This window comes from Antechinus flavipes, chromosome 1 (assembly GCF_016432865.1).
Source record: "Antechinus flavipes isolate AdamAnt ecotype Samford, QLD, Australia chromosome 1, AdamAnt_v2, whole genome shotgun sequence".
NCBI lineage: Eukaryota > Metazoa > Chordata > Mammalia > Dasyuromorphia > Dasyuridae > Antechinus > Antechinus flavipes.
Window position 1 is genome coordinate 491658932 of NC_067398.1, and position 12823 is coordinate 491671754.

The window sequence follows — 12823 nt, forward strand, 5'->3', positions numbered from 1 at the left end:
AACTGGAAATAGCTTCTAGACAGCATTGAAAAATAAATGAAACGTCACCATAAATGGGATTAGACTTCTAGTTGGTTGGTTCATTTTTGCCTTTGTACCACCATTACCTAATTCAGGGGCTTCAGCATAGCAGGCACTTAAAAAATCTTTTGTCAATATGAACTCAGAAGGTAGAAAGAATGCCAATAGACAATAACACATAGCAGAGGGGGAGATTTCATCTTGGTGTAAGAAGAAACTTTTGAACTAACATCTCTTCAAAAGTGAATGGAGGCAGCTTCTGGAGATAATTCTTCAAATAAATAAAATAAAATAAAAAAATAGCCCCCCTCCCTCCAAATAAAAATTCAGATATGTATTGAACAAGATGGTATCAGAGGTGCCTCCCAATTCCAGACTGTGAATCTGTATCTGAAATTCAGTAAGTTCACTTCATTGTCTTAAAAAATCCTTTCTGTGTAGCAACTATACATTAAGTCAAAATAACAAAAATCACTTAAGACTTTAGCGGATGATCATTTTATGAAAACACTCCCTTTATGTAACTCTTGCTCTTTCTCATTGCCCAGGATAACCCAATGAAACTTCAACCTAGTAGAGAAGAAACTAGAAGGTAAACCTCATGAAACTTGCTGCTTAATAGAATCTATTACTGAGAGGGGAGAGAGCCTTAATGCACCTCTTCTTTCTCTATTAAGGCAATTAGATAGCACAGTAGAGTGTTAGGCCTGAATCAAGAAGACCAGAGGTAAAATACACTCTCATATACTTATTAGTTGTGTGACTCTGGGCAAGTTATTTAACCTTTATGTGCCTCAATTTCCTCAATGGTAAAATGGGGACAAATAATAATAGCACTTACTTCCCAAGGTTGTTGTGAAGAATCAATGAGATAATACTTGTACATCATTCACCATAGTGGTTGGCACATATTAAGTAATATAAATGCCTGTTTCTTCCTTTCCTTTCTCACTGCTACCAAAGTTCAAGTAAATACAATCTTTATATAACTTGACTTCAACATTAGGCATGGATCCTCAATTCCATCTCCTTCCAGCTACTAAATGTTTCCCCACAACTTTATGAGACTCCTAACTGGCTCGCAGAAGTTTAATCACCTGGGCCTTTTCTAGGAATCTCCCTTATAGTCCTCCAAAGTCCATAACTTCTCACCTTAAATGCATTCTACCTAAGCTTCCATCCAATTACTTATAAAAACAGTAAAAAAAAAAAAAAAAAAAGAAAAAGAAAAAGAAAAAGAAAATGACACACACAACTTATGTATGTGATGATGAAATGTGAGATCTGGAAGGAGTAATGTGAACTGAATACATATTAATTTAGCATGTAAAATAAAATTTCAATTTTTGGCTATTTTCTGAATCTGAAAAATACATGTAAGACCCCAAAGTGACCATCCTATAATTAGAAATGTTTATCTTTCTATTTTTTTTCTTTCTTTCTTTCCCCCTTACCTATTAACTGTAAATTGAACCAGTATGCCAAGGTATATCATTCAAAATATATCCATCACCAAGAAGTCCATCACTAAAGAAGAACTAGACATAGGATAAGTTATTTGGATATTATCCAGCATAAATAGATTTTTTCCCGCTCTGTTCAAAACTCATCACAATTATAATAGTACAAGAAAATACTTCTTGAATTCCTTTAGGAATAGGGAAAAAACAATTTAAAATTCATTATAAAATTCTTTTTGCCTTTAAATTTATATACAAATCCTTAACAGCTTCCGTATCCACTTCTAATTTTCCATCACGAAATTTTTTTAAATCTAAAGTAGTGCTGATTTTCTCCACAAGGTGGAACTGAGTACTTTTTCTCAAGTTCAATTTCTGAACTAAATACTAGAATGCCATGTATTATCTTATTTGTTCTCTGAAACAGTTTACATTAAAAGAATTAAAATTATACTCTGAAGGGTCTTGTTCCAATACCAGTCATAGCCCTTACTCTTTTTTTCAATTGTTTTAATAAAAAGAGATCCAAACAAGACATTTAGTTTTCTTTTCTCTCTCCTATACCACCCTAGTATAGGTATTCAAACTGGCAAAGAATCATCTCAGAATCCAAGGTCTGACATTACTCCCCTTGCTATATTATATTACTATTGAAAACAATATCAAGCTAATTCCTAGACACCAATAAGTAATACATTCCTAAACTAACCACCAGACAAAAGGCTATGCCTGAAATCAACTAGTAACAAAACTTCCCAAATTCCTCAATAACATTTCTATTACTTCCTGGACATTAGAAAGTCATCCTGCAAACTCTATTCTTGGGCTTTCATAACTGTTTCCAAATTTAGGTGACTGACTTGGGACTCAATTATTCTGGCACAAAAGTAAAAAGATAAAGGTAACCAAAGCTAATCTACCATCCTTTATAATTCTACTAAAATTCTGCCAAAAGTTGAACCATTTGTGCAAAGAGTTCTGCCCTTCCCCCCACATTTTACACTAATAGTATCATCTGTGGCAATTATTTTCCTTCAAAACTAGTTAGTCCTCTGAAATCATTGTTAAAATCTGCCACCAAACAATCATGCAATGAATTGATTTCCAAAGAAAAGAAAAGAAAAAGCACAAAAAGCAGTTAACTCCTAGGGACCTATTTTCACATAATTAGCCTTTCCTTAATTGTTAAGCATTTATTTTGCTTTAATTTTTAATTAATTAAATTTAATTTTAATTTAATTTCTAGCTCAATGCAAATTATTTATTAGGCTAACCTCTTGTCAGGTGCAAAAACTATTCCAACTCTATTAACCATGATAAGCCCTCGGGTTCATGCCCTCTTCTCCCTCAAACTTATCAGTTGAATGACTTTAGGCAAATCACAACATTTCATAAGCTCATTCTTCCAATCTTTAAAATAAGATGCCATACTCCTTACACAAACTACTTCATATGAATGTTATTAAAAAAGCACTTTGTGAATCTTCATGTGTGAGCTATTACTACTTTAATTATTCTGGGAAGTCTTTCCTATATAATCAAGTAATTTACTTGGCTAAAATCAAAAAACTGTCTCAAATACTTCATTTATATTGAATGAAAACAGTAACTCACTATTGTAACTTTGCCAAAGAAATAAAAGATGTAACATGGATATAGGGAAGCAAGAGATAGTAAGAACCTACCTGTACTATGGAAGGTTTTGGGAGGGAAGTTACCACAGTACTTCCTAACTGTGCCACAGTTTTCACAGGGGCAGCAACTGCTTTAACGGGTGTCACTGCCTTTACTGGAGCCACTGCTTTGACAGAGGTCACTGCCCTGACTGGAGTCACTGTTTTGACTGGAGCCACTGCTACTTTCTTAATTAACTGTGTACCAGAATTCTGAAAAGAAAATATAAAAATAAGCAGGATTATTAGGATTTGGAAGAGTTCAGTAAGAAAACAAACATTTAAGAATTTGTAAATTGATCTAATCAGGTTCCTTCCTTCTTGCAGGACACATTTATCCTACCTTTTCTCGTCTGGTACCTCTCATTTATCTTAACTCTTCATCACTAAAAGTTTCTATCTTTTTAAGAAATTGATATCTATTTGTCTGTAACATTCAAAAATGTTAGAATAAGACTTCTTCCTTCCCAATAAGGCAACTGGCCCTCTAATATTCTAGGGGATAATTCTGCTATGTGCAACCAATTCAGTTATGCCCACACCAAACTGAGAAAGAGTGATGAAAGCCTGGAATAACCAGGTTATCAGGTTTAGATGAATGCTTTTCAGTGATCATTAGTTTCTTTCTTCCTGACATGACATCAAGATCATCTCACCAAAGTCTGGGTTTTATCAGGATCAAATTTCAGATGTATTTTGCCTCTCCAGTGACTGTGATCCTTTGACCCTTTGACTAATCTCTGCCCCACTAAATATGTCAGTTTTAAGTACCTGCTCTTAGCTGAGGCAAAATCATCCGTAATAGAACAATATACATTTTTAGCATTATTGACTGGTTTGAACCTTCCAAGGAAATTGGAACCTTCCAAGTCCCCTCAAAAAAGCCAGGGCAATGGAAGAGGGCAGTACCTAAGTCAACAAGCAGAAATTATGTTTTATATATGGTTTTAAAATTACATTCAAAAAACATAACCCAAGTTTTCTAGCTCAATGCAATCAAATTATGGAATTCATCCAAAAAAAAAAAAAAGCCATGTACAGAATTCTTCTCTATTTGGGATAAAAATTCCAATAAAACATTTCAATAAAAATATTTACAAGCTAAGATGGAAAGCACAGGATTATAGATTTTTTTGAGCTGGAAGGAACCTTAGAAGCCATCTAATTCAACCTTCTCATTTCACAGATAAAGAAACCTCAAGATAAAGTGACTTATCTAAGGCTATATATTAAGTGACGAAGGCTGAATTTGACCCCAGGTCCTCTGATTCCAAAGCCAGTGTCTTTCTACAATATCACATAGTGGGTTTCTCCTTCACTTCAAATAGTATAATTTGTGCAAGCTCAATTTAATTAAATGCCAGGCACTGTGCTAAGCCCTAGGAATTCAAGAGCAAAAATGAAATACTTCCTGCCTTCAAGAAGCTTACCTTCTACTGGGGAAAATAACATTTACACTTTGCAGAGGAGATTCTCTTTCAGGTATGGGTTGGATCAGATGGCCTCGGAGATTCCCTTCCAACTCTGAGAGTCTGTGATTCAAATTATATGTGGATAACACTCAGCTAAGCTTATCTTTGTCTCTCAGATAGGTAGGTATGATTTAGTAATTTGCTTCACCTACTTACATTATATTACATTACAGGTGAGTTCCTCTATTATTTAAATTTTAAACTACTTAATTGAATCTCCAACTAGATTGGAAATGAATTTGAACTATCAACACTTCAAACTCAATATGCTCATAATTGCCCACCAACAATCAATTTAAAAAATCTGCCCCGCTTCCTAATATTCCTGTTGATGGAGACAGTACAATCATTCAATTTTCACGTCAAGTCCTGTTTTTCACAGAGGCTATATCTGATGAGCTCTAGGGCTGAAAATAATCTTAAAGATCATCTAAATACCTCATAATTGAATGTGAGGGTTACAAAATTATGATTTATTATCAGTAAAAGTTTGACTTTTATACCTATATACCCAGGGACATGTAAAATTCTCAGGGGAAAAGGGTTCACAAAAGAAAAAAGTTTTAAAAGTCCTGATTTAGATTAGGGATTCCCAAATTTCCATTCCAGTTTTCAGCAAACTATTTTGCATCCCCATCTTCATATGAAAGGAAGTAGATTTAGTTTACCATGCATATGCATGTGGGAAATGAGATTAATTTCAAAAGAATAATACCTTTATATATCAAATATTCACAAAATCCCTTGGCAAGCTTCTTATACCTCTTGAGGTTATAGGTAGAAACCTTTGATCTAAATCTTTTTCTTTTTAAAGAAGGGAAAAAACTTAGTCCTAGAGAAGGGTTTTAGTAATAGTAGTGTAAAGAACAGAGTAGGAATCAAAGCTTTGCAATCTTGCCAGTCTTACAGCTGTTATCCTGCAAGTCCTCATTAGTGCTCAGCTTAACTCTCAAAGTGTTTAGATTCCCTTCTTCCCATCACTCCTTTTTCCTCTTCCCAAAGTGATTTTCCTAATGTTTGAAAGGATCACTCTCTCATTCAAAAACCCCATGTAGCTTTCTGTTTTGTCTTCAGAATAAAGTGTAAATCTTTAGCGATGAAGAGCCTTCACAAAATGAATACAATCTACTTATTTATCTCTATTTCAAAGTACTCCCAGTTCCATACTATATTATACTATTCAAACTTGCCTTCCAGTCAATCCTTGAGATTCAGCAACTTCTCCTGACAAATACCCCATTTGTACTCTTTCCCAAAAAGATTAAGAAATATTTAAGATCTTCAAAATTTGTAAAAATATTGTAAATGTTTTTGCCCCTGATGGGGCAAAAAAAAAAAAAAAAAAAATCAACATTTATGTGGCTACTGTCTCACACACGTACATACATACACAAACACACACACACACACACACATTCTTTCTCATCTAGCATTAATTATATATATTTTTAATCAGCATTTCCCTTTTTAAAAAATTTACATTTTTCAATACAACAGTGTATTTATAAATACAGAAGTGCATATCTGTATTAATGTAACATATGTATAACATGTTGTGATATATATGTCCCTACATGTCATATAAACACATAATAACATGAACCCCCCCTTCCATGACCAAAAGTCAAAGTAGCATTAAAGTTCATGGGGATTTTTTTATTTGAAATATTTACTTTAGTCATAAAGTATTACTGTAAAATCTTTAAGTTAAAAAAAAGTAATAACTTATTTAAGCAATTACTACCTACAAAAAAACCAAGTTTGGTTAAATGGGCATCTCAAAGGTCATACCTGGCTCATTATATAGTGATTTCAGAAACCTCATTCAAATCAAATATCTAAAAAAGGCAGTCTCACTGAAATGACTAAGCATAATCTCACTATCAAAAAACTGATAATGAAGCATCCCCCCCCCATCCTTCCTCTCTTAATGATGAAGGGAGAATAAAAGGGATAAGGGTGGTGAAGGAAGGCAGATAGTCAGACAAGGTCATTACTTACCGGCACAGTGCAAATTTTGACTGCATGAGTACTTGATGGTACTGCTGTTCTTACATTCATAGGGCTTGGCGTTTCAGCTTGAGCTAAAGCTTGTTGAGACACCAACATCAGCTGACCACTGTTACTTCTTATTAAAACAGTTCCTGTACATAAGAGAAAGTTGTAAGTTCTGACAACACATCTTCAAAGTAGAACTTTAAATCATTTCCTTTTCCCTACTTCTTCCTTACTCACAACAAAATGCTCTGGATAGAGGCTTCCCTATTCATAACTCAAGTTTTTTTTTTCTTTCTCCTTTAAAATTAGGTTAACATGTTTAGTTTTTTAAAACCACAAATATTAGTAAATTAATCAATTAATCTATTTAACCAGATAACTTTAGACAATGCTCCTACAGTTTTCTTCACCTCTCAGATTTTTCAATATTTTTTAAAATGTCTCCACCAAAAGAAAATATATTAATTATATGCACACTTTGTTGGCCCTCTAGGGATTTACTCTCTTTGCTAAGGATTTTCCAAAGCAGCAAAACAGTTTTAAAAAAGAACATCAGAAAAATGCAAGAGCTTGGAACATAAATGTATTCAGTAAATTATTTGATCTAAAAAAATACCAACAGTAATTGCTCACTGTGAATATTATGCCCAACTTGACAATCAGAAAAAAGACAACAGCAATTAAAATTTGTTCAGAAGGGTCATCATAACAATTTGAGATTTGAATGTTATCTCTGGACTGAAGGAAATTGACAATCTTTTCTAAAGTTGGATCTCATTCCTGGTCTGATGAAGCAATAAGACAGAGGCAGCCCTTATAACTTACAGAGAGGGGAGCAAAATAATACAAGCTGATCTGGAACAAAGAAGTTAGAAACTAGCACAAGTAGTCCATAGAGCTTTGAAGAACATGGGACCACCAGAAAATGTTTCCCAAGAGGTCTGAAATCAGTGTTCAGACATTCGGGCAGTGGAGAGGTCAGAACCAATGCAAGAAACGAGTATTCCCAGTACCAGGAGAAGAGACTTAAAACTAGCACTCTTTTCTTATATAATTTTTAAAAGGACAATAAGAGAGGAGCCTGGCAGGAGTCCCTGACTAAAACAATTTGGGGGTTGGGGAGGGGAAAGAGGAAGGGGAGAAATGTGTGTGTAAGGAGCAAAACACAAAGAAAGGTCAAAACACCAAACTTGTTTGGCCATCAGGAGACAGATTCTAACAGGGGAGGCAAACCATCCAGATTCCAACATGAGAATGACCAAAGGGGGAATAAGAGAGAAAAAAGGTGACTGAGGAAAGAGAAAAGAGGCAGAGAGAGGGAGGAGGGGGAGTTAGTATGAGATATGGAGGAGATAGTAAGGGGAAGAAGGCATCCAATATTCCTTACTCTATTCTGAGTCAGGCAAAAGAGTGTTGAAATTATAAACTCAAAGTTTTTCATATAGAAACATGTTAAATTTAATGGGAAAATTGGTCAGGCCAAGGCATGACAAAAGGAGGATTTAAGAATGTAAGTAGTTCAGAGGGTAGTCTCGCAAGCAAAATAAATTTCTACTTCAAAAAATGTATCAAAAAGGAGATCAAAAGAAGAGGAAAAACAAAACCCTAGTGATCAAGTTCAATTAATAAACTTGTGCTTACTGTTTGTCAGGCACTATTGCTAAGCATTCAGTATACAAAAAAGTGGCAAAAGACAGTCCCAGCCTTCAAGGAGCGTGCAATCTAACAGGATACATTGCAAATGTACAAACAAACACTGCTTTAAAATACACATCCGGCTATATGCAAGACTAATAGGAAATCATTAAAAGAGAGAAGGCACTAGAATAAAGAAGGATTGGAAAAGGATTCCTGGAGAAGTTGGGATTTTAGTTGGGACTTAAAGGAAACTAGGGAGCCAGGGGCACAGAGCAATAAAGGAGAATATTCCAGGTATGAGGGACAGTCAGAGAAAATGCCCAGAGCCAAGAAAGATTTGAAGTGTCCTGTTCATCGAACATCCAGGAGGCCAGTATCACTGCAACAAAGAATATGTCTTGGAGTCTAGTATAAGAAGACAGGAAATGTAGGATAGAATTATTGTACTGTACTATAAAATTAAATCTTTACTGGGCAGTGTGATGCTATGTAAAGCAGTAGCTCACAAATTCTTAGTTATGGGACCTATCTATATTCTTAAAATTATTAAGGATCTTCCCCAAAGAACTTTTTCTCATGCAGGATATCTATCATAGATATATTTATATTTATAGTGCTAGACAGAAATTTAAAATTTTTTTCTATTATTATGAAAATAGTTTTGACCTCAAAGACCTCCCATACTACATTTTGAGAACCACTGGTATAAAAATGGGTAAACAATAGACATTTATTAACATTCTGCTGTGCTCTGTGCTAGGGCACTGTAATGGATACTAAAGGTACAAGGAATGGCAAAAGACAGCAAACTCCCCAAATTGTCTAACCCTCGGTTTCTAATCAGAATAATAGAAGACTACTTTATACTACCATAAGTTTGCTGATAAGAATTTTTAAAGCATCATATAAAATTTAGTTATTCTTCATTCACTATTCTTAATTCTTAATATTCCCTTTTAAAGAAAATAACAGTTCCTAAAGACCCTGAATAAACTACATAATGATGAGAAAGTATTGCTTGTTGACCCCTGGAAACAATGCTATTAGGCCATTAGCTTTTTCAAGGGACAGATGAAGAAAGGTTAAATTTAACAACAGAATTGCTAAAGTTCAATTTCAAACAGAAAGGAAATAAATTGATACCTTATTATTAAAATATAGTTACTAAGTGCCCATTTCAACAGAATCAGGAAAACAATATATGCAATACTTACACAAAGTAAATATAAATAACAAAAGAAAGTGAACATAAAATTATAATTTTATAATATATTTTGACCTGCCCCAAAGAAGTAGGGAAAGATGTACCTTTTATACTGGCAGATTCGGGTGACATGTAGTTTAGTTTCACTTAACTCTCCTTTTTTTTTTAAGATATTATAATTTCCTCTAAGAGGAAGAAAGGAAGGGATAAACTAGACAATAAAAGCACCAAGAAGGAATTATTCACATGGCATTTAACTAGAGCAAAAGAAGTCATAGATCTGTGATCTTTTGATATAAAAGCTGATCATTTCCTGTCAAGCTCTCATTTTGGATTGATATATATGCAGCCTCTCAAATTGGGATCTCTAGGGAATACAGCATATGATAAACAGCTACCCTCCTGGTCTCCTAGAGGTGTGTTCCAGATATCTTATCAAATTCCCAAAGCAGTTAAATGTAAAGAAATAGCTTCATTAAGTTACTATTTTAAGATCTTTACATCCTATTCAACTTAGCTTATGGTCCATTATGTAGAAAAATATGTTGGGTGAGATAATGGAAAAGCTCCATTACTATACAAGGCTTGGATGGGAGTTCTTCCAAATTTTAAGTTATTAAGCTTTTTTATTTCCCTCAGAGAGGGGCGGGGGGGAGGGGAGGAAGTGTTAACATGGCCAAACCAAGCCATTTACTTGGGCAAAAAACTCAAAGCACCCCTTACAATAAAATCTTCTAAGATGATCTTTCTTACTACTATCTTCAGATTGACTTTATCCTAATTCCAACAAGATTATAAACAACTCTCCTATTAAAAAGAATTATTGTTATAATAAGAATAAATTACAATGAGGTAACACAATGAATAGAGCATTGGGTCTAGAATCAGGAAGACTCATCTTCATGAGTTGAAATCCAGCCTTATATCCTTATTAGCTATGTGACCCTAGGCAAATCACTTAACCCTGTTTGCCTCAGTATCCTCATCTGTAAGGCGAGCTGAAAAGAAAATAGCAAAATACTTCAATATCTCTGCGAAAAAAAAAAAAAAAAAAAAGTCCCAAATGGAGTAATGGATAGTTAGACATGCCTTTAAAATGACAAACTACTAAATTAGACATTCTTAGGAAAAACCTCAATTGGACACCAAAAAGCCATGTAATTGAAAAAGAAGGCCAGTTATATAGTGACAAGGGAGAACTGATGTATGTTCTACTGGGAACCAGTGGAGGCAGCTAGTTGGCATAATGCATGGAGTGCTGGATCTGGCATCAGAAAGACCCGAGTTCAACTCTAATCCAACAAATCACTTATTGTGAAACCCTAGCAAGTCATTTAACATCATTCTGCCTTAGGTAAGACTGGGGACCTTAAATTTACCATTGCACAATTTTATTTTACTACATTTGGGTCTGATCTATCAAGGTATTTTGGGATCTAATTTTATCATAACAATATATTAGCAGATTTTCCACTTTGTCATCCACAAATCCACTAAATGTGCCATCTTTACTTTTATCTCTATTAAGAGCACCACAATTTTCCCAATCAGCCAAGTTTGAAACCTTGGAATGAATTATCTTTGACTATTTTATATCTCTTATCCCACACATCAAAAAAGTTGTCAAATGTTAATTTTATTTCTACAGGCCTATTTGTCTGAATTACTTTAAGTTTCCTACTTAGTCTATCTATAGTCTAACTTCTCGCTAAGCCTCTTTCTGGTCTAACCACCTTACTACTCCCCAGTGCTATCAAACAGATAAAAATTCTGTTTCAGCTACCTTCTCTGTAAAATTTCTAAGGACCCAGACCTATGTTGATATAATGTACAAATGTGATTTTGAATCAGAAAACTGCTACAGAAGTAAGAAATAGTTGGAATACAAAAATCAAGTTATTTGCCTATCTTCTGGATCTTTTCCCACGAAGAGCATAAAAATCAGACAATTTTGTGATTTGTCTTATTGACAATTTCATCATTCAGAAGGCAAAAAAAAAAGAACTATATGGATCTAATTCTGAACAGATTCTTAATTCTACTTATATCCTTTATCCTAATATAATCAATCCCCACCCACCCAAATATAAATTCCTTTTCAAAATTCCCAAGTGATCCTCCAGACTTGCCTTGGTCAGACCGCACATTGTATAGTCAGGCCTGGACACCTCATTTTATTTGATTTTTTTAAAAAGCTATTTTTTTAAACATATGCAGAAATAGTTTTCAATGTTCACTCCTGCAAACCTTGTATTCCAATTTTTTTTCTCTCTCCCTATGTCCCTCAACTTCTCCCCTAGACAGCAAGTAATCCAATATAGGTTAAACATGTGCAATTCTTCTATACATATTTGTACAATTATCATGCTGTACAAGAAAAATCAGATCAAAAAGGAAAAAAAAAGATGAGAAATAAAACAAAAAGCAAACAAATAAAACAAAAAAGTGAAAATACTGTTGTGATCCACACTCAATCCCCACAGTTCTCTTTCTAAGTACAGATGGCTCTCTTAATCACAAGATCATAGAAAATGGCCTGAATCTAAAGGCCTGGAGAGACTTACAGAATTGATGCTGAGTGAAATGAGCAGGGATGAGAGATCATTATATACTTCAACAACAATACTATATGATGACCAATTCTGATGGACCTGGCCATCTTCAGCAATGAGATGAACCAAATCAATTCCAATGGAGCAGTAATTAACTGAACCAGCTACGCCCAGCAAAAGAACTTTGAGAGATGACTAAGAACCCATTACATTGAATTCCCAATCCCTATATTTTTGCCCACCTGCATTTTTTATTTCCTTCACAGGCTAATTGTACAATATTTCAGAGTCCGATTCTTTTTGTACAGCAAAATAATGGTTTGGTCATGTATACTTATTGTGTATCTAACTTATACTTTAATATATTTTATATCTATTGGTCATTCTGTCATCTGGGGGGAAGGGGTGGGGAAAAATTGGAACAAGAGGTTTGGCAATTGTCAATGCTGTAAAGTTACCCATACCCATACCCATACCATACCCATATAACCTGTAAATAAAAGGCTATTAAAAAAAAGAAAGAAAGAAAATGGCCTGAATCCCCTCATTATTGAAAAGAGCCATGTCCTTCAGAATTGATCAATACAATCTTCTTATCACCAGGAACAATGTTCTTTTGGTTCTACTCACTTAATTTAGCATCAGTTCCTGTAAGTCTCTCGAGGCTTCTCTGAAATCATCCTACATTTGTTTCTTATAGAACAATAATATTCCATAACATTCATATACCATAACTTATTCAGCCATTCTCCAACTGATGGGCATCCACTCAGTGTACAGTTTCTTGCCACTACAAAAAAGGCTG

General features: G+C 34.3%; 1 protein-coding gene across 2 annotated transcripts in view; it reads right to left on the reverse strand.

The window, feature by feature from the left end:
* TAF4B (TATA-box binding protein associated factor 4b) overlaps positions 1-12823 on the reverse strand; it is a 158944-nt gene that overhangs the window by 119775 nt on the left and 26346 nt on the right. For both annotated transcript variants that reach the window (XM_051970313.1, XM_051970312.1), the window contains exons 2-3: positions 6628-6770; positions 3167-3367 (exon numbers count right to left, since the gene is read on the reverse strand). In XM_051970313.1, coding sequence (XP_051826273.1) covers positions 3167-3367; positions 6628-6770 — 344 coding nt within the window. The remainder of the gene's footprint in view (positions 1-3166; positions 3368-6627; positions 6771-12823) is intronic.